Source organism: Tilletiaria anomala, assembly GCF_000711695.1.
Source record: "Tilletiaria anomala UBC 951 chromosome Unknown K437scaffold_7, whole genome shotgun sequence".
In the NCBI taxonomy this organism is placed as follows: domain Eukaryota; kingdom Fungi; phylum Basidiomycota; class Exobasidiomycetes; order Georgefischeriales; family Tilletiariaceae; genus Tilletiaria; species Tilletiaria anomala.
Genome location: NW_013547015.1, coordinates 204,888 through 229,749, shown reverse-complemented (window position 1 = coordinate 229,749; position 24,862 = coordinate 204,888). Strand labels below are relative to the sequence as shown.

General features: G+C 56.5%; 7 protein-coding genes across 7 annotated transcripts; 4 read left to right on the top strand and 3 right to left on the bottom strand.

Moving 5' to 3' along the window:
• Positions 1–763: 763 nt before the first annotated feature.
• Positions 764–3,892, top strand: K437DRAFT_266408 (uncharacterized protein; the record flags this gene model as incomplete). The annotated part of the gene is made up of 2 exons (XM_013390131.1): positions 764–1,195; positions 1,268–3,892. 2 exons carry the CDS (start codon positions 764–766, stop codon positions 3,890–3,892), a joined length of 3,057 nt encoding a protein of 1,018 aa, XP_013245585.1.
• Positions 3,893–4,105: 213 nt separating this feature from the next.
• Positions 4,106–4,812, bottom strand: K437DRAFT_253946 (uncharacterized protein). The gene is made up of 2 exons (XM_013390130.1): positions 4,460–4,812; positions 4,106–4,392 (listed from the first exon to the last, which is right to left on the bottom strand). Exons 1-2 carry the CDS (start codon positions 4,715–4,717, stop codon positions 4,156–4,158), a joined length of 495 nt encoding a protein of 164 aa, XP_013245584.1. The 5' UTR covers positions 4,718–4,812; the 3' UTR covers positions 4,106–4,155.
• A 201-nt stretch (positions 4,813–5,013) lies between these two features.
• K437DRAFT_253945 (uncharacterized protein) lies at positions 5,014–7,067 on the top strand. The gene is made up of 3 exons (XM_013390129.1): positions 5,014–5,806; positions 5,872–6,756; positions 6,843–7,067. The coding sequence occupies exons 1-3, from the start codon at positions 5,107–5,109 to the stop codon at positions 6,944–6,946; spliced, it is 1,689 nt and encodes a 562-aa protein (XP_013245583.1). The 5' UTR covers positions 5,014–5,106; the 3' UTR covers positions 6,947–7,067.
• On the bottom strand, positions 7,008–8,437 carry K437DRAFT_253944 (uncharacterized protein). Its single transcript, XM_013390128.1, has one exon. The coding sequence runs from the start codon at positions 8,358–8,360 to the stop codon at positions 7,086–7,088; it is 1,275 nt and encodes a 424-aa protein (XP_013245582.1). The 5' UTR covers positions 8,361–8,437; the 3' UTR covers positions 7,008–7,085.
• Positions 8,438–11,907: 3,470 nt separating this feature from the next.
• Positions 11,908–16,651, top strand: K437DRAFT_163321 (uncharacterized protein). The gene is made up of 3 exons (XM_013390127.1): positions 11,908–12,016; positions 12,084–16,358; positions 16,428–16,651. The coding sequence occupies exons 2-3, from the start codon at positions 12,152–12,154 to the stop codon at positions 16,445–16,447; spliced, it is 4,227 nt and encodes a 1,408-aa protein (XP_013245581.1). The 5' UTR covers positions 11,908–12,016; positions 12,084–12,151; the 3' UTR covers positions 16,448–16,651.
• A 204-nt stretch (positions 16,652–16,855) lies between these two features.
• K437DRAFT_220185 (uncharacterized protein) lies at positions 16,856–20,868 on the bottom strand (the record flags this gene model as incomplete). The annotated part of the gene is made up of 10 exons (XM_013390126.1): positions 16,856–17,315; positions 17,378–17,529; positions 17,588–17,791; positions 17,854–17,943; positions 18,012–18,587; positions 18,655–18,789; positions 18,859–18,996; positions 19,081–19,318; positions 19,415–20,258; positions 20,370–20,868. The coding sequence occupies 10 exons, from the start codon at positions 20,866–20,868 to the stop codon at positions 16,856–16,858; spliced, it is 3,336 nt and encodes a 1,111-aa protein (XP_013245580.1).
• Positions 20,869–21,275: 407 nt separating this feature from the next.
• Positions 21,276–24,854, top strand: K437DRAFT_272253 (uncharacterized protein). Its single transcript, XM_013390125.1, has 6 exons — positions 21,276–22,019; positions 22,085–23,692; positions 23,766–24,080; positions 24,151–24,222; positions 24,298–24,420; positions 24,486–24,854. Exons 1-6 carry the CDS (start codon positions 21,360–21,362, stop codon positions 24,708–24,710), a joined length of 3,003 nt encoding a protein of 1,000 aa, XP_013245579.1. The 5' UTR covers positions 21,276–21,359; the 3' UTR covers positions 24,711–24,854.
• The last annotated feature ends 8 nt before the right edge of the window (positions 24,855–24,862 follow it).

The window sequence follows — 24,862 nt, the reverse complement described above, 5'->3', positions numbered from 1 at the left end:
CTGCGGAGCCAGATACCCTTTAGGGCAGACGGGGGGTCGTGTAGAATCTACCCGCCCTGAATTGGCAACGGACTACTCTTCAAGGCTGAAATTTGTTTCTGCGTGCGTGGTCCTAGGCAACAGCAGGCCACACAACCCTCACGGCTGTCCGTCTCACGGGATGCAACGTGGCTGCTCAAACGCTTAAGGATGGGTCAGGGCGAAGCCTGTTCGATCGACGACGCCGCCCTGGCCTACCCAAAGGAAGTAGGGGACTCGTCAGGGGCAGCAGGGCGCGGACAGCCTTCGAAATCCTGCCATTGGCACGGGTTCCGGCTTGAAAGGGGTGGTTGAAGTGTCCAGTCCTTGTGGGAGTGAGCGTCGAGGCCGTGCTGAGAGAGTGTCTCGTCCATCTGCTCGTCCGCAACCCTGCACGACCGCCACTGACCGCTGACCACCAACAAAGGATTGGATATCTCTCCATCTGGCTATTATGTTCTATGGTAACAATACCCTCCATCTCTACTTCCTTCTTCCCTCCCATCACTCACCTTTCCTATTCCCCTCATCCTTGCATCGCACACTCATTCCTTCCCCCCTCAATCGCCTGGCTACAGGCTTAGCTTGGCGGCCTTCTTTCCTATCTCCACTCCTCCCCAATCCTCACACTATCCCTAACCAACTTCGGACGAGCTAGTCTCTCCAAAATCCTTTCCTTTCCCATCGAGTTGATCTCGATAGACTCCATCACCTCTCCCACCTTCGTCGATCAGAGAAAGGCATCATGGTTCAACTGTCTCCCTCTTTTCTCCTCCTAGCCTCGGCCATCACCTCCAGTGCGGGCGTTAATGCAAGGGTCATCGTCCGCCGCGACAATGTGTCGCCTTTCGAGGGCAACGTTGTGGGCGGTGGTAGTAATCGTTTGGCCAATTCGCAACAGTTCCCCACCGTCAAACCAAGCAGACACGACGCCATCTTTCCCCTCGCAAAGCCGTTGCTCTCCTCCACTCCACCCGCTGCCGCCTCAAGTGGCACTTCATCCGCAAAGTCAGTTGCTCCTGCCCTTTACGGGTCGGGCTCCTCAAGTCAGGCGGTTCCTAAGAAGGCGAGCTCCTTTGCTCGCGCCGTAGCTACCGATGACGGAAACGGTAGTCTCACTGGATCTACTGCTGGTCCTTACGTTCCGGCCGTTGACCCGGCGCAGGACCAGAATGCTGTGAGTCACTCATAACCCCGCGAGCAATACGTGCCCCACGAAACTAATTGACCTCTGCCTTCTTTTCTGAAGTCCTCATCTGCTAGCTCCAGCGGTGCTGCGGATAATGATCAGCTGCCGGACCTTGTTGGCTCAACATTTAAGGTATACCCGCTGATGGCTATTCCCACCTCCAGTTCTGGCCCCGTGCAAATCGGTGCGGCGCAGATGGCGGCCGTCGACACTACCACTACGGACGCGACGTCCGCAGCCTGGCGGGCTGTGCCTTGCAACGGCCAGATGCTCCAAGGCGCCGGTCAGGGTGCAGACGCGGCGAACCAGTACCTCCAGATGGTGCCGTACGCCGCCACGGCTGCTGAGCTTGAGTCAGCCATGGAGGCAGGTGCTGCTGTCGGGGCGAACGCAGCTATGAGTGGCATTGCTGCAGCTTCTGCGGCGGTCGCATCTGCCATCACTACTACGCACACCTTTGACGATGGTATGTGGCACCCTCCGACCAGTGCGGTGCCTACGCCTACGACGCAAGCCCAAGTGGCACCGGCAGTGCCGACTGCGGCAGCCGCGCCTGCAGGCGACGCGTACACACCACCTGCTCCCGCAGCTGCAACTAGCGCTGCGACCGCACCTGCGAGCGACTCGAGCTCGATGCAACCGGCCGCGATCGCCGGCGACGATATGGCTGCTGGTGGCGACAGCACCGCGTCATCCGGCGATTCGTCTGACGCCGCGGGCTACGCGTCCGATTACGCTGCAGCCGACTCTGACTCTAGCTCTGGGTCTGCAGCGGGCTCCGACTCTGCGTACAGCCGTAGGAGCATCTACCACGATCATCATGGCAAGAGAAAGAAAAACAAGACTGAGAAATCGAAGGGCAGTGACGAGAGGTCGTCCTCGAAGGGCAAGAAAAGCAAGAGTAAGAGCAAGAAGAGCAAGAAGAGTAAGAAGAACAAGAAGAAGGCAGGCAGCGGAGGCAAAGGCAAGAAATTCAAAGCGCGCTCGGTGGCTGAGCTCATGTCGATGCAACGCCGTCAGGGCGAGCTTCAAGGCCAAGACTTTATCAAACTCAACGGCTTTGATGTCCAGCTCCTGGGCGGTGATTCGGATGAAATCAACCATTTCCAACTCAATGCTGGCATCGACAGCGACAGTGGATCAGATGACAATGAGTACATCGAGAAGCGCCTTGTTGGCGGTCTTGGTGGAAGTGGTGCATCTGGCAGCTCTTCACCTGGAAATATCAATGGCCTCACGTCCAGTCTTAACGGTGTGATTGGCGTCCTGGCTCCCCTCGCAGGCGGTCTCTTTCAGAACGGCCTGGCGCAACAAGTCGCTTCGCTCGTTCTGACTCCCCTTTCCGGTCTTGGGGGTGCCACCAGTGGTTCCTCCGCTGGTAAAAGCTCGGGAGGTCTGCTTGGCAGTCTCGGCGGTGGAATGCTGATGGACAACACGACGCAGAGTTCTACGGTTGGCGGACCTGCGAACGCGTCCATGCTCCTCAGCCCTTCCACCTCGCAAACCGGATCCACGCTCACAATGGTTCCTGTCAACGTCACGACCGGCAGTAACACCTTGAAGAGTGTCGCACTGGAGGCGTACATCTACAATCTCGCGACAGGCAAGAGCGATATAGTCTGCGCATCTGTCGATAAGACTCCTCCTTCGACCCTCCGTATGGAGTCATGCGGCGCCGACAAGGTTGATTCCAATCTGAGTCAGACCTTTTTGTTTGACCCGCAGACCGGCATTATTGAGCCTTTCTTAGGACAAACGGTGGGACCCGCTTCTCAGTCTGCTACCCAGCCGTCCATTTCGACGATTGGCACATCGTCCGGAGCAGCACAACAGCAGAACACCACTGCCACCTCACCCACAATGGTTGATTCCTCCAAGCCTAGCTCTGGTGTAAAGCTCGTCTTCATCCCTGACCCTAGTGGAGATGCCGCGTCCTCCAGTGGTGATGGCTCTGCGTCTTCGAGCTCCTCGGCTCCTGGGGCTGTAGCGGCTGCTTCAGAGCCGCCAGCGACGGATGTAGTCGCTCCCAACCCGGTTACGTCTAATGTGGCCTCGGCTCCTGCTCCTCTGTCGCATGTTCCGGACGCAGCGTCTTCCACTTCCGTCGCTTCTTCCTCAATTCCGTCTGCCGTCACATCTGCTTCCAACGTCTTCCCCAGTGCTGCCCCTGTCGCCGCGACGCCAAGCCTAGGGACTGCAAGTTCTGTCACCTCTAGTGTCGTTGCAGCGAGTAGCACGGTTTCCTCCAGTTTGGCAGCTTCACCTGCTGTCAACTCTCCGGCAGGCGATTCGTACGTGCCCCAAACCGACAGCACCGACGGTGACGACTCCAGTTCCAATTCCGATAGCGTCGCTCAGGCAGTCAGCCAAGCCTTCCCATCGGGCTTGCCGACTGCAACCGCGACTGCATCGTCGGCTGCCGGCACTAACACCGCAACTGCTCCCAGTGGCTTCCCTGCAGGCGATGCCATCGCCTCCGGCTCCAACTCTGCCGCCAGCGCGGCAGCACCGTCTGATGCGGACCAACCTTCACAGGCAGCCGTTGCTTCGCTCACTGGCTCAGCCCCTGCTGGTGACTACGGAGCGCCGGTCAGCAACAATTCGGCGAGTGCCAAATCGGACTCCGCCTCGCCTGGGGCAGCGATATTGTCTGCTTCCACCACGAGCGCGGCCGCGCCAACTTAGTCGAGCACCGTTTTTGCTGCGGCTGCTTTGCAGACGCCCGTGAGAAGGAGAAGCTTCCGCTTTGCGAGGGACTAGACGTGTTCCACACTCGAGATGTGTCAGTCAATTCAACGGAATCTGACCTCCTTCATTTGGTCTAGCATGTAGCTTCAGGAATAGAAATAAGGGACCTACAGCAATTCATGAGTCATTTTGCACAAAGTGTTTGCCTCAATGCGTCAAGCCTATGTTCTATCCATTCCTCTGTGTCACGTACACACATCTCATCGCAAGCTCGTGCCTTGTCCAAGATAGTACGTGTTAGGTTGCAGCAATCGAGGATCGCCGGGGGCTTTCGGCACGGGATCTCGCAGCGTCGCTCCGCCTGATATTTGAGAGAATGCGCTTTCTGATGATGGTGCGACCTCCTCGACAACGCCCTTAACTTTGTTGTAGGCGTTTCGGAAGACCGAGTCCCATTCAATTTCCGAGGTTTGTTTGATAAAGCCCGTCAGATGTTCCTGCGCGGTTGACACGATGTCAAGATGCATGCGTTGGAAACACGGGGACTCTCGGTCTGGTACTCACATTCCATCGTGCTTTCATCTCCTCTGCTAAAGTCGGCCGTGTCGGGCGCACGTACGACGGTGGGAACACTTTCTGACGGTTTCCACTGGCTTCGGAACCCGCTGATAGCTCTTCGTCCAGGTTATCCAAAACGGCGCGCGATTGTTGGAGCGCGGTCACGAAGGCTTGAGTGTCTGTGCGGACCTTGTGCCGCATCGAGTATATCAACGAAGTCGCGACGAACGCGCCAGCGATGGGTGCGAGGACGTAGGCCGCCATGTCTGTCTAGCTATTGCAGTTTGAGCTGGGATGTGCCGGCTGACTGCGCTCGAGAACCTCGCCAACTGGGATGGTACTTTGGGCTGCTATGGAGACGTTAAAGTGATGTCGATGACATCGGCTTCTGTGGATCCTCATCAGTCAATGTAAACGCATTAGACAAGCAGGCGGGGCGGAAGGCAGGGGGCACAACTGTTTCGGTAGCGCGGCTTGTAGTGGACAGAAGCTGCTGGCCATCACCTCCAAAACCCTTCAGACGATCTCAGATTTTCAAATGCACATCATCATTCCATATTCACGCATACTGTCAACGGTGCGATCGTTAACGGTCTGGTACTGAGATTGCATCTACAGCTGACCTACTGCCAAAGGCAGTGAACACGGTCAAGATGACGAGGGCCGGCACTTCGAGGTCGCTCTCGGCGAGCTTCTTCACGCGCAACGGGGCCTTTCAGCACGGGTCGACTCTGAGCGGGCCTTCCACGCTTCCTGCACCCCAGCAACGTTCTCTCTTCGGTCTTTCCTTTGGAAAGAAAAGCAGTGCTGCAGAACAAGAAACCGCTTTCCCTCGTCGGCAGCCGATTCTCAGCCAAGATGACCTCTTCCACCCTCTATCCAAGTCTCCGATCCCGGCCATGCAAGCGCGTGGAGAACGAGTCCGGGCGCTTGCTCCGTGCCCGGTCAGTATGGCTCGAGACGGCGTCCGCAGACCGGTTCGATTCGAGTGTCCCGACTGCGGCTGGCCTACGCACTACAGCGAGAAGGAATGGAGGGAAGACCCAGAGCATGGCAAGTACGTCACCAGGCTGCGGGAAGCAAATGAGGACGAGCACGATCTACGAAGCGGGAGAGAGATGCACGAATTCAAGCTACCAGGCCCACAAGGATTCGAGGAGGTGATCAACATGAGCAATTGGGACGTGTTCTTCTACACGAGAAACTTCACCAGCATCGAGACGGAACGGTCCAGACGGCACGTTTCCAAGCTACTCACTTTCCCTTGCACAGTGTCTGGGGTGATTCATGAGAACAGCCCTTACACGAAGCGGAGCTCGCGCCTGACTCACGAAGGCCTCAGGAGCATGATTGGTGAGTGTTTATAAACGAGTGCAGCTTCATGCGAGACGTTTACATTTGAACTCCCTTCCATGCAGCGCTAAGGCAGACTCTTCATCCGCAAGTTGGCGAGAAGCCTTCGTTGGACGTTGTTCGCATCTTTGTTGTCGGTGCACGGGCAGAGGCGACACTGCCACCAGCAGTGTGGGACCAGCTCACCTACTGTTTCCCAGGGGTACCCCTCCACGTCTTCCTCATCGGTCCAGAAGCAGTCATCCCCGTCGACCCGCTCCACCCGGCCGGCCCAGCCGTCTCCGAGAAGGACAAGATTGACATGAATGCCGTCACGGGTGGGCCGCAGCACGTATCGGCGCACAAGAATCGCTTGCGCAAGGCGAATTGGGGTGTGCCCAGTCGATCGCTGGTCGTATCGGAAGGTCTGACGCTGACGACATTGCAATGCAACTATGAGCAAGTTCACGCGCAACTCGAGCCCTTCGATCCATACACGGACGTCTTCTTTGCCTTTTCCCCAGGCTTTGGTTTCCCGAGCCAAGTGGCCGTCGACGAGATGGCGCAAGCAAGGCTTGAGGAGGAGCAGGACGCCAAGCGGACAAAGGAGGCGCGCGAGACGTACTATGCCGGCGCTGCCGGCAACCAGCATCTTCGATCGGTCGAGCCAGACGCAGCACCTGCCGGTGGCGATGTACCCGCGCGCGAACCACCCCCCGCTGTACCGCGTTATACGACCGATCCGCTCACTTCGCTGACCACTGCTCCAATCGTTCAAGCACAGCGTGAATGGGCGCTGGCCATCCAACAGATCCTGAGCACCAAGTGTGCACTCATCTCGACGGGATTCTCGCCTGCTGATGTGGAGCGGGACGTACTCGCTTTCGAGAGCGTGGAAGGTGTGAGGGGGGAATTTGAGTGGCTGATCACGCCAGGAGAGAATGTATTTGCTAGCCAGCAATGGGCCGTGGGTGAGTTACACTGTCTGGTGAGGTTTGTGGGCTTGCTCATGCATGCTAATTGTCTGCCGTTCTTCTATCATTTCATCCGATGATAGCTGACTTTGACCCACGTGTCGCTGTGAAGGCCAATTGGGGGCTTTGGGCTGTGCGAGGCAAGGCCTACCCCGTCATGTATCAGCCCAACCCACTCGAGCCATAGCTGCAATTATGTGCAGGGTGCGAGACAAGCACAGCGGACAAAGAGCAACAGAACATGAATGTCTAGCCTCATACAGGCCACGAATTGCGTAATGTTGATATTTACATGCGTTGTCGATGGCAGCGTGAGTTCATTCACTTCACCCACGCTTCTTTCCGATGGGCGTAAAGTTGAAGATGGCAGTGGTGGCAGTCTGCCACCTGATCTCGCCTTCTCTCTTGACCACCCAACCGGTCATCTTTCCGTCCTTGTCCGGCGGGTTGCCCGCAGTCATGATCCTTTCGATGTCCTTCATTAAAGCATGATGCAAGGCCTCCGCACCCGTTGCGAACCAGTCAAATCGCTGCTTTCGACTTTGCAGGGAGATGGAGATGCGCCATTTGTTGCCCTTTTGCGAGCAGTCGGCGGCGCATCGCTCGACTTTGTGCTGGAGATCATGCCGCGACACAGACCAGCTCAGTGAGAGCTCCTTTTGCTTCAATGGCGGTGATGCGCCGACGCCAGCCGTGGGGGCTTGGGAGCCATCGCCCCCCTCACTTTGTTCGCTGTCAGCTTTCGCTGCTGCGTTCGCATGGGCAGCAGGGCTTACAGCCCCAGCAGCTTTGGCAGCTGCGCCGCCTTTGCTCCCACCCCGACTTTTCTCGTGGACCTCTTTTTTGTTCATGAGCTTGACGATAGGCGCCGCGCCTTTTGGTGGAGCAGCCACCTGTATCAACCAGAAATTCTTTCTATCTACCCGCGCTAATATCTCCCGTGGCGCTAGTGGAGGCGATAGCCCGCCTTGCTTGTCCCGCTTCTCCTTGGACTGCCCATCTTCATCTGTGCTTCGTGTTGCTGAAGAATCCGAATGTTCCGGGGCATGCCTTGCAATATTAGGAAGCTGTTCGAGTAGCGCACCGTCTGGTACGGGTAGAACAAGGCGCACGTATTCTGCCTCGATGCTCCCATCGCGGATCGGTGCGCTGGGAGGCGGCGGTGGCAGTGGCGAAGACGATGGGCCTTTGAAACGCTCGGGAGCAGGTGGAGGAGGAGAAGCCTTTGAGCGACTTGTGCTGTACTTGAAGGCTTGCGCGCTTGTATGTACACATGCAGTTGAAAGAGCATGGGCTGCGCCAAGGGTAACAGTGCCGGTCATGTGACCATCAGCTCTGCCCCCTCTGGCCCGGCTGAAGAGCACTGAGAGGTCACTTGGACCTGCCCATTGCAGATTGTTCTTGTTGTAGGTCGAGTCAAGCGGGTTCGCACAAGCGATGCAGAGCATTCTGCGCTGATGCCCGTATGCCGGTCGTATCGCTGGTGGGACGGAAGCAGCGATAGGTAGAAGGTCCGACGGCGCTGGCCATCGCGCCGAGCGTTGACGACTCCATCTGAGCATCGCGCGGCCAGATGTGCTCGAATACGACTGCTGAATCATGACTGAAGTCGCGCAGGGCACTTGAGCTCGTAGGAAGAAGAATGTCATCTGCAGCATCCATGCGCCTTGAACAGGTCACGAGGTTCCGGAAGGCGTTGTTGATCAAAGTGCAATAGACCTCACCGCATCACCACGGTCAACCGCAGATGACTGCTCGTCAAACCAAGAACACGAAAGTTCTTAGTTCACAGGCTGGCGTGTTATCGATGTTCAGTGGGAATCTAGTGTGCGTTTACGGAACTGGTCCGCTGGAGCGAGAGAAATATTGGTCTGGTTGGTTTCACCAGAAATCACTTTCTGGTTCCGGAACCTGCGATTCCTGGTTCCTGGTGGAATTTCTTTTTTGTGACCTGGTGTCGTTCCACCCAGAGCAGAATCGTAAACGCAATCCTAGCATGGTGAATTGAAAAGAGGCCAGATGGGGGAGATGACGAGAGTCGAGCGAACATTGACATGCTGGCTTAGGACTTCACTAAGTCTCACCCAAAGCAGTCTCTGACCCAGCAGCAGGCGGCCGCGGATCTCAGCGAAAATGCAGGCGCGGGTACGCTTTGGTCTCGCTGCGAAATGGGATGGCTTTGGGTTAGACGAAAGGTCGACATGGGACCACGACCTTACAACCGTAATTTATTGTACATCCAGCCAGCGTACACGTCGTGCTGTTTTTTAGTTGTACCTTTGTTAGCTTCCAAGTGTTGATCAAGGCGGTTTTGCATATTATGGCGGAGAATTGATGACACTTCTTTGTCTCTATTGACAGTTCTGACAGCTCTTCCGTCTGAGAACCCAGTACGCAATGGTCTCATCGACAGGCGGGATCGCTCATTGGTTCGCACTACCCAATCAAACATGCCCAGAGCGCCGTCCCAGATACCATTGTCCATCTATGTAGCACCGTATGGCGCGCTCATTTATAACAATACACCCAGCTCAACTCGGAGGAGTGCCCCAGGAGCAAACATTGGACTGACTGGATCGATGCCGAACATTCAAAACTTGCACATAGACGATCTTCTTTCCGATGTGCCGACTTGGCAGAAAGCGATCAGCTTGCGCCCCGGTGTGCTGCCTCCTTCGAGAGCTGAGGTGGAGCGTGGTGCGAGCTTGTCGCTTCTGGTCGACGTCTGCACATCGTCGAAGTCCGCCAATCGGCGGGAGGGCGGCAGAGGTCCGCATCATTGAAATGACCAGTTTGTAACTCACAGATGAGCGCCGTGGCACCCATACAAACGTGTGCCATGGCATTCTCACACCGCTCGATTGGGTCCGGTCACGGAGGCAGCAGCCGCGGGACTCAAGCTCGCGGTATATTTGGCATACTTGACTCACCTCCAACTGGCATTTGCACCGTGCCAAGACCATCCAAGACGACAGTCTTCGCCTCACCACCCCTCGCAATTGCTACGACTGGTCAACTGTTCAACGTGCATGCAACCCAGCCCTCGCAAGCATAAACGCATCAACCAATATGAAGGGCCTTTCACACCTAGGTCGCGCGCGGGGCAAGCACGAAGCGCTTCTCGCCCTTGAGGCTCAACAGTTGACACATCACCGCTGTTTACAAAAGTTCTTTTAGGGTTTGTGCATGTGACGCGTCGCATGAGCATTCCAACGTGACGCGACGTGTACTCACGGAACACGGAACACGGAGCACTGTTGTCCTGGTCCGTTCGCAAGACCATTTTCGGGCATTTTTCGCAGGCGGAGCCTCCCGCGCGGCGCCCATTTCCCTTCACCTACTGCTTGCTGCCTGCGGCGCCCTGCGTCGTGTCAGTCTGTGACCAGGTTGCGGATTGCTGTTTCGGGAAATAGTCGCGAAATTGGGGCACAGAAGAGGCTGCGACGCACAGACGGGCCAGGAGTCGTTTCCAATGGGCTAAAGAATAGTCCGGTGTGTTGCTTCCACACAAGCGTCGATCCACGTGCTGGGATGCGTGTGAAGGAATGGGAGGTGCACAATGCCAGGTGGAAATACACAGCGCTGTGCTGTTTCAATTGTCCAAATTTCGGACGTCGAATGCTCCTTGTATGATGCCAATGCGCTTGTTTACGAGGCGCGAGCGGATGTATTTGAAAGAACCATGGACTAGGACTGCTGGCGAAGAACAGGTAAATACAGTGGCCGTTTTGGAGTTTATCGGATCCAGTTGAGATTTGAGAGCCATAACAGTCGATACATAGACCATCTCCTACGGAAGGAGCGTGTGGTGTCTTGTTTGGCCGGTGTGAGTTTGGTTGATGAACGACCGCAATCGCAGATGGGAGTGTGTGTCATGCTCGCTGCGTGGCTCTGAGCGAGAGACAGACAGTGCGCGCACTCGGGGGTGCCCAAACGCTCACACGATGCGCCACAATCGTATGCACGATACGTGTGATACGCGTTTCGTTTTTTTTTTGTCTGGGGATGGTCGGACATTTTTTCCCTCCTCTCCTTCCCCCCTTTCTTGCAAGGCACTGTGGGAGAGATGCGCGGGTGGGCTGCCAAAACAGGTGTGTTACGTTTAACATTGCCGCGTCTCGCAATTTGCAGGTGGCCCATCGCTGTTGCTGCGCGCATTTTTGTGCGAGCTACTGCCTCCGTGCTCGTGCGGTCCCATCTCTCATTCGACGTTTCCCGCGTCACACACTACGCATCTACGCACGCGCCGATTTGACTCGGTCAGATCGAATCAAGCTTTTGGGAACTGTGCCAGTCTCACCAATGGAAGGATGGCTTCGGGGTGAACACTTGGTTGGACAGAACGCCGCCTTGCCCTCTTATGCCTGTCCGCCCGTGCAGAGGTGAAACAGAAATGGCCTTCGCCAGCAGGCTGCCCAGTACACCCCAAAAGCGATCTCGCCTGCAGCAAAGGGAAACTCCTCACTCGGACAGTCCAGAGGACGTGCGCGGACGGGGTCCTGCTCTCGACTCGAGGAGTGCGCATCATGTCGAGAGGCTCTGAGCCCGAGGATCATTCGTGCTCCTTGGTAGTGTCTGGCATATCATATCACATTCGATCCCTGAATCACACATACGTAACACATACATACACCCTCAATGTACACACTGTAAACACCGTATAGTAGGTTTCCAGTCGACCTGTAGAAGTTGCAAGCGTGGGGCCGCCCAGCTTCAAGCGTGGCAATCGATGAAGTGTCGTGCGTGTGGTGTGTGTGTGTGTGCGTGTGCGGCAGCTGGCGTTAATAATGTGCAAAGGTCATCCATCTCTTCATCCATTCATATTCGACTTTATTTCTTTCTCGCATCCGCTAGACTCGCTGCGACGCATTGCGACGTTGTCCATCGCCCGTCAATTTCATTTGGTTGAGGTTGATATCAGCACTGGATACCAGCAGCCTCCTCGTATCCCGCGTTCATCGGGAGCGTGATCGTTGCTTCAAGCGCAGCAGTTGCTGGAACAACGCCGACGGCGCATTCTCTTTCCCTGACATCCAAACACCCAGCCGAGTTCTAGCCCTTCCCGCGATTGCAATTTCTCCACTCGGTCTCTCGCTTTCAGTGCCTTCGCTTTGTCATCTTCGCTTCTTCTCGGCACCCCTCTTTTCAAAGGTTCGACTCATTCCCGTCTCGTTGGTGGATGTCCATCTGTTTTGATCAGCAAGCACTCTTTGTCAGCGTGAAATCAAGAACCTCTCCTCGATTGTGTGTCCGCATCGTAAGTCGCGCCATCTAACTGCTAGCCCAAAGTCTATCACCGCTGAGCAGCACCTCTAATAGGACAGTGATCCACCGTCCGTTTCTTAAAAGAACCCCGCGCTGCTGACGATTGGATCGAAGCTTTTACAACAATATGCAAGCGACGCAGCACCCCAAGAGCTTGGTTGCAGGCCAGGGCCACAGCGGGTCCATCGCTACTCCGCCCCCCTCAGGAGCATCTTCGACGCCAAGCAGCAGTCAGCAGCAACAGCGACGCACGATTTACTCTTATCAACCGGCTCTGAACATGCCACCTTCCACACCCCCGCACTCGCTGGAGAGCGTCGCGAGCTCAACAAGCGGCACCATCAGCAGTCGCCGCCGCCGCGAGATGGGACCTCGCGCTGGGGATATCACTGCCGCTGTAACCCCATCATATGGCCCGTTCCTTGCAACGCCCGCCTCAATCTCTGCAGCCGAAACAGATGTGTCTCCCTTCGCTCCCAGCACCTCTTCTTCCGACGCCGGCGCAATGACAGATGGACGCCATCGCAGCGGCAACGCAAAGAGTCGTCGACGAGCAGAGAAGGACGTGCTGGATACGCCGCGAAAAGGCAGGCGTATCGCTAATGTTCATCTCGGCTGGGGCACACCGCTGCTACCTAGCTCTGACCGCCTTGTACAGCCGCTCAACAACACGCCTGGTAGCGTCGAAGATCTCCTTGGCGCCGAGGGGGACCAGGAGTACAGCAGCCAAGCGCTTCCGAGGACGCCAAAACCCATGCCTAAGAGACGCTCCAAGAAGTCTGCAGCTGTCGCACTGGAGGGTAGCAGCAGCCGGCACAGCGCCGCCACTCTCGTACCAGCCAAGTTTTACACTGGTTCAAGCGACCTTTCGTTCTTCTCGCCAGCAGCAGCAGCGTCCAGGGGCATGTCCAGCGCCAGACCCTCACATCCTTCGCACCATCCGCAACAGCAGCCATCGAAGCACTCGCAGCGCATTTTGACCAAAGCAACGCTCCACGACTTGCGCGGCTGGGCTACGGCGCTAAGCTTGCAGCAGGCTCCGGACGCCTCTGCACTGGCCTACCTGGCCGCCTCGGGCGAAGGGCGTGGTGAGCACGAATTGGAGCACGAGGACAGGCAGAGCCATGAGGACAGGCGTGGAGGCGAGAGCGATGCGCGCTTTGCGTACGACGAGCGCTACATGCAACGCAGAGAGCGCTGTGCTCACCATCCGCATTCTTACTCATACCTGCACAACGAGGTGGAAGCGAATGACCTGCTCGAGGAGTATCTGGTCGGGTTCAAGACGGACAGCTCACCGCCTACGTCTGTTGCTGTCGTTTCTGCCGGACTCGGTGCAGGCATGCCGCTGCTATCCTCCTCTAACGGTAATGCCACACGCACCGCCTTCCAAGGCTGGCCTGACAGGGACAGCGATAGCGCACTCTCGCTTGACTCGTTCGCCTCAGCCTCCTTTTCTGCACCCGGCTTACTGGCAGCTAGGAGCGGCGTCACCGACGGAGCGAGAACCAAGATGGTCGCTATGCACATCGAGGGCGTCGGGCGCGTCGCTGTCGCTAGGGCCGTTGCTCCAGCGGTGTCCTCGGCTGCGGCTGCAGCGGCGTTGGCCTCGTCTTCGTCGTGCCATGCAAACATAGACAGCACAAGCAGCAGCACAAGCAGCATGGACACCAGTGCCAGTACGACCGAAAGCGCCAGCACCGCGCTCACGCAGCCAGCCACCACGAGCGCCGGCGCGGATTCTACATGTGGAGCTACGACTTTTGCGTCTGCGGCTGCTCGGTGTGCGCCCGCGTCCGCATCGACTACCATGTCTGGACCCAGTCCGAGCCTTTCCATCGCGTCGCAGTTCCCCGCTTCCGAGTGCGGCTCTCCTAGCGTCGTCAGAGCGAGGCACGTCGGTCGGGGAGGCGCCTGCGCTGGCATGCGTGCAATGACAATGATCAACGGGCTCACACATAGCGCGCTCGCCGACGCTGCTGGCGAATTGAGCGATCGGACCGAGAGACACGTCTCGCTGCTTGGGAGCATCATTGCCCGCACGCAGCGGCAGCAATCGCGGTCACAACAGCAGTCGACAATGCTCTCGAGCGCATCAGCAGCAGCAGGGGCGGCGGCGGCGGCGTTCAAGCCGCGTCTCGCTCATCACCTCTCTCCGCTGCAAGCGCGTCTCCCTGCACTCGACTGGCCCGACAGCCCGTGCGGCCCGTGGTCCGCTGCAATCGAGCATGCAAACGCGCGTCGCCTGGAGCGGCTGCAGATCGTCAAGATGTGGCTGGCGAGTCACAGTGATGAGGGTGACGAAGGCGGAGATGAAGCGGAGGACGAGGAGGCGGATCATGAGGCGGTGCTGCAGCGGCAGCACCTCCCTCGTCAACGGAGTCACAGCGACCCTTCTTCCGCTTCCGCTTCAGCAGTCGCCGTACCGGACGACAGTTCTCTGTCTACTTCACAGCAGGCGGTCAGCGATCGACTGCACGTCGTGCCCCATCATCGAACCCGTGGCGCTAGTGGGGATCGCCTTCGCCATCCGATGATCTCCAAGGCGCTCGCAGACCGCGCGAGGAAGGCAGCCATCCGCGAAGCAGAAGCAGCGGCCATCGCTGCGCAGAGCGTCGCTGCGCTTCCGAGCTCAGCTGCGGCCAGCGCCAAAACAGGCGCTTCGTCTGTCATTCGGGCTGGAGAGGGCAAGCAGGCGAAGAGCAAGGGCAAGGGCAAAGGCAAAGGCTCGAAGCGCGTTAGTAAGCGAAAACGCATTGATTCAGACGAGAGATACATGGCGCTCTCTACGCCTCTGCCGCTGTCTCGGCATGATGCTAGCGCCGCTTTTGTTGGCTGCTTCTGTGGCCTCAACGAAGAGACTGCGCCTATGGTGCAGTGCGACACCTGCGAGCGGTGGTACCACATGCCCTGCGTCGGGTTCAAGGACACCGACAATCCTGATGAGCAATGGCACTGCCATGGCTGCGTAGTCCGAACTAGTGCAAAGACGACCCCCCTCTCAAGCGCGTATTCCGGTGGGCTCGCCTCGATCAACACTCCTTCCATCCTACGCTCGCATCGTTTCGCCATCAATCAAATGTCGCAGCGGAGCGGCGAACCGGTGTTTGCTCAACCAACCAACTCGCCCATCGCGGCGCGCTCGGATGGCCTCGCATCCGCTCTGGCGCTCGCCCCCAGCCCACCCATTCTCTCTTCTGCCCGTCATGGCGCAAGCAGAAACAGCGCCGCTGCCGGCCGTGCACGTGCAGAACGCTTTGGCTGGCAGCTCCACGAGCCGGGCTCCCCCCTGGAGCGCAAGAGCGTCCACTCTGCCTCGCACTCGTGCATGTCTACTGGCCTTCTCGCCGCCCCTGTGAGCAGCCGTGTGCCCACAGACGTCACCTGCACGCATCAGCAGGACCCAGTAGTCGCTGTTGCCGATGCGCATGCGATCCCCAACGCGCTTGCCGCTGGCTTGCAGCGCTCAGACTGGAATTCGCCCATGCGGACATCGAGTCGCAACGCTGACAGTTCGCTGCAATTTGGCTTTGCGTCCACGCCTTCTCGTGGCTCCACTCGAGGCTCGGCGCACAGTGCTTTTGCAGCAGCTGCTCGGCCCGTCCTCGACTCCTCCGATGACGAGCTCGTCACAGATGCTGTCGTTGACGATATCTTTTCTACGCCTTCTCGATTGGACCACGGCTCCGTTTGGCCGAGCTCGGTAACACCGCGAGCCGCTGCGCAGACTCCATCTCGTAGCGCTCGGCTGCGCGAGAACAGCCATGGATGGGGCTTACCTGGCGCGCTCAGTACCCCCAGTCGCGATTTCCTTGGCGGCGTCTTCAGCACGGAGCACTCGGCTTACAGCATCGGCATGCCCAGTCTCGTTTACAGTAGCGGAGGTCTGGACCAGCGCGACGTGGGCGACAAGATGGATCCTCAAAACCGCGCTTGGCTCCTGCAGTCTCCCAGCTCGTCCACGCGAGCTGCTAGGGCGCGAGGCGTCTCTAACGGCTTCTACGGTTCTTCGCTGCTTCGCACGCCAGAATTGCACAACCGCACGCTGGGATCACCCACGGCGCCGAGTGTGTCCTCGGTGCGTGATACACACCATGAACGCGAGTCGAGCAACATCCGCACCGATCTGTTCTCATCCAGCCCGCTTATCAAGACGCCCAGAGGCGATGACGAGCGTCGATACCCCGGCGGTGCATTGAGCTCGCTGAGCGGCATTCAAATTCCGGCATCTTCGAAGAAGCTGGCGCGCATCGCTGGAATGGATCGCGACTCGGACAAAGAGGGCCTCGGCGAGCCGATGGGCCTGGGTATTGGAATTGACTTGGATGATGATGGTGAGTCTGTGGTTGAGAGCACTCCTTCATTCCTCTTCTGATATACCTTCATAATCGTGCGCTGCTTAGTGTTCAAGTGGAAGGACTGAGCGAGAAATGCAAGCCTTTACTGCTGGATCCCGATCAAGGCTCCAAAGGCGATTGACGAAGGCACACGATGCCGCACTCGCCCCTGGTTTGCTGTGAAGGCAACAGATTATGGATGTACTGCACTTCCTGCATGTCCACAGGACAGACGTAACGTTGCATAACAAATATGTATCTTACCGAGATGCAAGCATAACCATACAACATTCGCAAAACCAAGCCCATACGGTCGCGCTACGCTCTCAATAATCCAATGGCTGGCCTACAGCTTCTGACGTTGGCGGTAACACTGTATCGAGCTGCTTTGACTGCTTGTTTGATCGAAGAAGATCCGCTTCGGCTCGTCTGGGTTCAGATGAGAGGGGGTGTGAGCGCCTGACGAGCTGCGTATCCACAAGGGTAGCTCGATCTCACCGCTTCTGCTCCTCTAGAGCCTTCAGACGTTCCTTCGCGCTCGACCGATCCCTCGAAGCTTTCTCTTCCGCAGCTTTGCATCTCAGCTCAAGCTCTTTGATTCTGGCCACCCACTTGGACTCGTCCTGCTCGAATCTGCGTTTGGTTTCCTCCAGGCGGTCTTCCGCATGTTGCTGAGAGGTCTGTGCCGCTGCAAGCTTGCGTTCTGCATTGTTCGCGCGCGAGTTGAGATTGGTGATCTTGGAGTTCGATGATGGAGAAGACAACACCGTTCGAGTCTTAAGCGAGGAGATCTGCTGCTGCAGCTCATTATTTGTGGACTTGGCAGCGTCCAACTCGGCTTGTTTCGCAACTATGCGCGATCGCCAGATTCCTTGTTTGTCGGACGCTGTCTTCAGTGTTTGCTCGAGACGATTAATGTGGCGCATCTGCCCGTCCTGCTGCTTCTTGATTGCACTATACATCGCGAACATTTACGTCAGCGAAGTAGTTTCCTGACCTTGAGAGGTGTCACTCACCTGAAGTGCTCCAGGAACTTGGCCTCCATCTCTTTTGCCTTGGTGTCGAAGTGCGTCCGAAGCTCTCCAAGCCGCCTCATCCGAGACAAGAGGCTATCATGGAAGATGCCAAAGTTGGTGAATGGTTTGAGGTCTGCATCGTCTCGTTTGCGCTGCGAAAGAATCAAGAGTCAGATAGTTGCCAGCGGCTTCTGCCGTGAATCCGATGACGCTCACTCCCAAGCCCTTGTCGGCGCCAAGGGTGCGACCGAGACTTTGGTAAATCGTGAGCAACAATGTGTTGCGCTCCTTGAGTTGGCCGACCGCTTGTTCATTGGCATGGCTCTTGTTGCGCTCGTACTCGGATCGTTGGTGCTCGAGCTCCTCCAGCTTCGCCCGAGCTTCCTCGGCTTCCTCTTGCGCTTCGCGAAGGGCCTGGGAGTCGGGCATTAAGTCAACATGCACATATGCAAAATTCTCTCGAGGAAGCAGCCCACCTTCTTCTGTGCTTCGAACCGATCAGAGAGCCCGAGATGAGCCTGTTGTTCCGAGGCAAGCTTGCTCACGAGGTCTCGCAGGTCGGTGTTCTAACGAGCAAAGCAAGGTAAGCCAATCTTCTTTGTTTAAGAGAGGCAGTGCTGGTCGTCCTACTCACAGCTTTGATTCCTGCAGCATCTTTCTCCTTAAGCAAGTCTTCCTTCCTCTCAGCCGCCCTGCTTGCTGATTCGAGCTCTCTCTCTAGTGCTGCGACTTCTCGCTTTAGTCGGTCGATCTCCAGCTCCAGAGCATATCTGTCGTTGACGTGGCTCTGGCCCAGACGCTGACTCTGGTCGGCTTGGTCTCGCAAAGCGGATTGCAGTTTGTGCAAGTCTTCCTTCAGATTCGTGACGTCTTCTTTGAGATTGTCGGCATGATTCTCCAATGCTGCAACATCCATGTCCTTGCTCTTAAGATTGGACTGATACTCCTCCTCTCTCTGCTTGAGCTGCATTGCGTAGTCATCCGCTTGCTGCTGGTTCAAGCGCTCCTCCGCTCGGAGGTCCTCAAGGGTTTGCTCAAGCTCATCTTGCGAGTGCGTGAGCTTGGCCTTCAGGCTGCCAAGCTCCTCTTTCATTTCGTGGTAGTCGTTGGCAAGTTGCTCCTTGTTAGCAAGCACAACTTCATATGCTTCAGATAGCTCCTCAAGCTTAGCCTCGCGTTCATCAAGGAGAAGTTGCGCGTCGTTCAGGCGCTGTGATAACAAGCAATGGCTGATTCAGTCGACCACAGACCAAAGCGCAGTGAGAATTGGCACTCACGTCTTTCAAGGCCTGATCTCTGCGCTCCGCTTGCTCTGCTTTCATCTCCGCCTCGTCCAGTTCAGCATTGAGCTGATCAATCTCATCAGCCTTGGTATCCCGCTCTTGTTCAACGTGACCTAGAAGATCAGATAACTGGTTGAGGAACAACGCCGTTAGCTTTGAGCGAATGCCTGCCTTAACGAATGTCCAGCCATGCCTCACCCTAGCAACCTCGCCATTCGCGTATTCTAAGTCTCCAGCGTGTAAGTCCAGGTCGTCTTCAAGCTGCTCGATGGTCTGCTTTTGCTCTTCAACATCTTGCTCGAGATCATCAGCTTCTTTTTCCACCTCGTCCAGACGCTAATTTGGATGAACAACAGTATAAGCTCTCTGATGCGATCGCGCGGCAAAGGAACGAGTGATGCAACCATCACTCACCTTGACAACTGCTTGGTACTCCTGTTCGACTTTGGTGAGCTCATAATCCAGATTTGTGTACTTGGCTTCCCACTCTTCTCGGTCGACCTCGAGCTGTTCGACGCGTTGCTCCTGCCTCTCGTGCTTGAGCTTCCAGCTTGTCAGCTCGTCCTTCCAATGCTGCACTTCGTTTGCCATGCGCTCCTCGAGGATATTCTGCATCGCCATCATCTCACGGCTTGCATCTTCACCCTCTTCCTCCAATCTGCGCTCGGACAGCTGGATCTTGTCCTTGAGGAACTTGATCTCACGCTCCAGCGCTTCTTCCGTCGCCTTAAGGTCTACATTTTTCATGCGCAACTGATCTTCGCGGCGCTGTGTGCTGTCCAAGTCTGTGCGCAGAGCCTCCAGCTGCATCTTGAGTTCCGCCTCACGCTCTTCAAGATCCTTAATTGTCTCTTCTTTTCGCCTGATGATCGCTGAGCGCTCCGCGGCAGCTGTGCCGAGTGTGGCGTTTGACTCATCTGCGTCGCTATCCTCGGCGCTTTTGAGGCTGCGTCGACCGCCGGCCGCGCCACGCTTGCTAAGGCGCAATTCTTCGAGCTGGTCTGCAAGGTCATCGCGCTGCTGCTCCATGTCGGCAAGCGCGGTCTCCAGCTTGTACAGTTCCACCTTTTGGTCCTCCTTCAAGGCTTCTACTTCTTGCTCGAGTTCCTGTATGGTAGCCTTACCGCCGACACGAACACTGGACCGACTGCGATCCTCGCGGCTCCGATCCTCGCGCAGATTCTTGAAGAATTGGACTTCTTCTTGCAATTTGTCATTTTCCCGGGCTTGCAACTCTGCTTGTTTCCTAAGTGCGTGGAGCTCGTCCTCCATGTTCTTCCAATCCTCCACTTTCTTTCCTTCCCAGAACTTGTTCGCCTTTCGCAGTTGCGTCATCACTTTGTCTTGTTTCTTGACGATGTCATTGAGGTTGATGACCTTCTTAACGTACGTTAATTTCTCCTGCCTTAACGAAATGACCTCGCTGGCGATGTCTCCTATGCTCCCCTTTCGTCGATGGAAGTCGACTTCGATTTTAAGGTCATCGCGCTCAGTGGTGAGGGAGTCGATTCGAGCCTGCAATTGCTTCAGGTTTGTCCCTTGCGCGACCCGTCGATTCATCGCACGCGAGCCCCATTGACCAGAGTCCTCTGCACCAGCTACACCAACACCACTGGCACTGGCGCTGGTCACATCACCAAGGGCAGGTGTGCCGGACTTGCTCCCTACACCAACCCCAGTGTTGCGCACCAGCATTTTCTGCAGCTCACCTGCACCACCAACGATTTCGACCCCTCCCGCCATCTCGCTTGCGTCTTCATCTTCATCCTCACCGAGAGAGAGACCTCCTGCAGCGCCTGGATCTCCAGCGAGCCCGCCGATCGTGATGCCATACCTTCGACGCGTGTCTGGCTTCTGCGCAGTGTCTGGCGGCTGTTGCTGCTTACTCGTGGGAGCTGGTGGTGGGGTTTTCGCGCGGGCGGCCTTGCTTGCGGAAGATGTGGCTGGATTAAAGGTATTTGTCGCGCCGCCAGCAGTGCCACTGGTGCCATTGCGCTGAGGGACAGCCGGAGGAGGCATCAAGCTAACACTCGCCTCTGTCTCCATTCCTGGCGGTAAGGCAGGCATCGGCCGTCCTCCGGCGGACGCGTCGGCCTGTGTCACATTTCCGTCATGTATACCTCCCAAAGCATCTCCTGCTGTAGTGTTTGATGCGACTGAATAGGACGAGTCGTGGAAGCCGGCAAGGGCGGTCAGCCGGTCAGCCATGTTTGCAAGTTGCTCTTGCTTCGGCCCGCATCGATGACTCGGGTAACGGTGGCGATATTACGCGTTTCGCGTCGTTGACAGCGAGCTAGCTAAGCACATAGAGCATCATATACGAGGAATGCCATGTATGTCAATTCAGAAGCTGGCCACTAGTTTTAGTCGGGGAGCAGAAGGAGAATATAGGGAGATGGGGATGAGGTCAATAGGTCAAGGGACCAGCAGGGTGCCTTCTTGTGCATGGCCGTGTTGCTTTCCAATGAAGCACGCGTTTGACGACCACGTGACTGTTATTCAACCCACGGGACTCGGAACCCATTTCAAGGTCTACCGATAGCACACTTCCGCACTGCACAGCTCAACGAGACATACCCCGTTACGATCATGGTATGCAATATGTGAAAGGGAATCTGTTCTTCCAGGAAGCCACATTGCTTGGTGCCCGGTGGCCATGGAATCAGGCGCGGAGAAAGGGATCGGAGCGCGGCGGTCAGATGGAATCAAGCTCCAGCAACGGGAGGGGGGGCGGCAAGTCTCGCATTGAGCTTGCCGCTCCGGCCAGTACTCCTTCGCATCTGCTGAATGTCCAGCAACGACAGTGCCAGGCCATCTACGCCAACTTGGACGCTGGACGTCCAACAGGTGCGCTGAGAGAATGCCAGAGAATTTTGGGCGACCATTTGCCGACATCGAACAGCGATATAGCGGCCAAATCCGACGCAAAGAAGAACCCTCTGGCGGCGGCCCTTAAGGCGCTGGCTCTCATGAGACTTCGGAGAGACGACGAAGCGATCAGCTCGGCTTTGAGTCAAGCATCAGCTGGGCTGGGAACAGCAGACCACGATGTCCTACTACCTCTCACTGCTGTGCTCGATCGTTATGGTCACAGGACAGTCTCCGCAGACTTGCTCGACACAGCGGCCAAGCTGCAGCCGCAGGATGAGCAGCTTTGTCAGAAAACGTTCGAAACCCTTATTGTCACACGAGAGTATCAGCGCGCTCAGCAGCTTGCAATCAGGATGTACAAGACCTTCTCTAGCGCTGCAGGAGTGCCAAAGGGCAAGAGAAGCTGGCCTCCGGAAATGGCCAAGACAGTGAAGGGGGATCCAGCAGGTCATTACTTTTGGTGGAGCGTCGTATGCTATCACTTGATGGTAAGCGCAAGGCGATGGAGACGATAATTTTTGAAAGTGTCTGAATAATTGCGTGAAATACTCAGCATCGCGACACATCGTCTCCGAGTGCGGCGGTGTCACTCGAACTAGCAGAACGAATGATCCTCAAGCACACCTCAGTTGAAGCATTTTTCGCCTCCCTGTCATCCACGAGCCCGGTAGAGCCTGACATGGCCTTGTTCAGCTACTTCGACGGCTCCACTTCTGAAGTCGAGCAGTTCCACATACTTCTTTCGACTCTCACGAAGCAGGGAAAGTGGCGTGAAGCGTTCGCAACCTTGCAGTCCGATGCTGGTCGAATACATTGCGGCCTGAACCCCCTTCGCGACCCGAAGGACGTGGCCCCCTCATATGACACTCGCACACCGGTACAAGGCCTAGTTGGCAATCCGGACATCAAAGAAATCCGGCAGGAAGTTATGAGACGGCTCCAATTGTGGAAAGATATTAAAGAAGAAGCAATGCTCCAGGTGAAACAGCACGGTGATCGTGATTGGGCGACATTGGTACGCCTGGTCGATGCGGCTTTCAAGCAGGAATCCGGTAACGGGGAACGTGAAATAGAAGATGGCTTTCATCCAGTCGAAGAGACGCGACTCTTCCTGGAGGAGATTCTGCCTACATACATTGCGGCCGTGTCAACACAATTGCCAACGACTGGTTCATCATCGTCCGTTGTGCGGCAAGAAGACAAGGAGGATGCTTCCCCTGCGCCTTCGGCATCAAGTACGGCGGGAAGCAAGAACAAGAAAAAGCGGCAAGCGCAAAACAAGAAAAAAGCAGCTGCGATGAAGGAGCGAGCGCTCTTTCTCGCGCGCTTAGAGATCGATCGGCAAGCTCGGCAAGCAGAATCTTCAGCTGCCGTGCTCAAAGATGCTGCAAAACATCGCTTGCCTATTTTAGTACACGATTATTTTGACCTCTTCAGCAGTAAACGATGTGCATACGAGGATCTCCGACCTGCTGTGTTGACCCTGTCACAAGACGAGAGAACCGCATTAACGTCAAGCGGCGGATGGGTCCGTGCGGCGACGTCGAGATCCGACCTGCCTTTCGATGATGAAAAGGAACTCACGAGATACATCAACGCGCAGAAGTTGCGGCGACTCTTGCGCACGTATCCTACGGCCGACGCCACGCCAGAGGAATGCCGCCAGATGTTAGAAGTGGAAACAGCTTCAGCTCGGGAGTATTTTGAAGATTACCTGCGAGCTTTGCCTCTTGGAAGAGATCTCCCGAAGACAGAGATGCATCCTGCAGACGACCTTGCTTTTCTTGCAGGGGAGGCTCTCGTGTCTGCGTGGTCACTTTCGCTGTCGCTCTCTGCAACGGAAGGAGATGCACTCCCCCCAAGCGCTCACCTTCGACACCTTTACGACGCCGCCGAGCTGCTGACGCAGGCACTCCAACACTCGCCGAAGGGCTACGTCCTTCGTCTCCTCCTTATTCGAATCTGCGTCCTGCTTGGGGCTTGGCCTCTCGCACTCGAACATTTCCTCCAACTTGGCGTCAAATCCGTGCAGCAAGACAGCTTAACCCACTGGCTCTTTGAGCGCTGCTCGGCTTTCGCTTCTGTCATATCTCCAAATGGCTCTGACCTTCAAGCAACGATCAACAAGTTCATGGGGATCTACAACGAGAACAAAGAAGATGTGCGTGTTGAAGGGAATAGCATTGCTCGTCTTTGCCCGAACTTGGACCAACTGACGTTGCGATTCGTTTCAGACACCTCAAATGATCTTCAGGGCGTTCCATTTCCACAATTACTCACGAGCGGAGGAGCTCTTGGAATTTTACGAGTGTCTCGACGGCTCTTTGATGCGTCAGCTCTTCAACACCGAGCTGATGCTCTGTGAGCTTTCGAACAAGGACATTGACGGCGCGAAAAGACTCGCCGCGACCATCCTGGCGCAAGGTCAGGGTCCCAGCACCATATCGCCCGTCTTACACGACCAGCGAGATTTCAACGTTTTCCCATCTTACATGCCCGCCGATGCGCCCTCGATATGGGAGCTTCTTGGTTCAGGCCCGCGCTGTAACGTGAGTCGACTGAGATGTGTATGCGCTGAATCGACCGCAAGACTGACGCTGCCGATTCATGCACCATCAGGCTAACTTTGTCTGGTCTATCGCTTCCGCCGTGCAGAGTCCGTCCGGGCTTACAGGAGAGACTACTACAAACGTACGTCACTCAAGCATGCGTTCCAGGCTCCCGCAGTAAAGTCTGACGCACGCTCTGCTTCACAATTCCGACCAGCTGACATCTGCAGAAGCTCGATTCGCGAGACGCCCGACCGATGGTACCTCAGATTGGGACAGACTCTTGGACCAGTCGACCACACCTTTAGAACTTCTGCACACGGCAGAATTTGCTTTCAGGGTGAGCTCCCTGGCATCGAGTTTATCAATCAGCAAGCTCGGACCGCTGATAACCTTGCTCCGCAGGCTTCTGTCCTATCGGGTGCGAGCGGCAAGTCGCCACTTGCGGAGCAACTGGAAGACGCAAAGACTTCACGTTTCGGAAGTGAAAGCACATTGCACACGCCATCGTGGCTGTCCGCAGCCTTGGGTGGGGAGCAGCAGTGGCAGACTGTGAGGTCGAGAATGCTCAAAGAGTTCCGAGATGTTTCAGCTGCGCTACGTGGCCGCCTGTCGGACCGGCAGGTGTAGAACCTCGACGCCGGCATCGAATGCGATGTATAGACAGGATGGCTGATGTTCCACCTTGATTCGATGTGTCTTCAATCGTGTGCGCATGTCGAACTATGCAGTCTTCCGTCCAATGGCTGCAATTATATGATTCCATCACTGAGCGAAGTGCT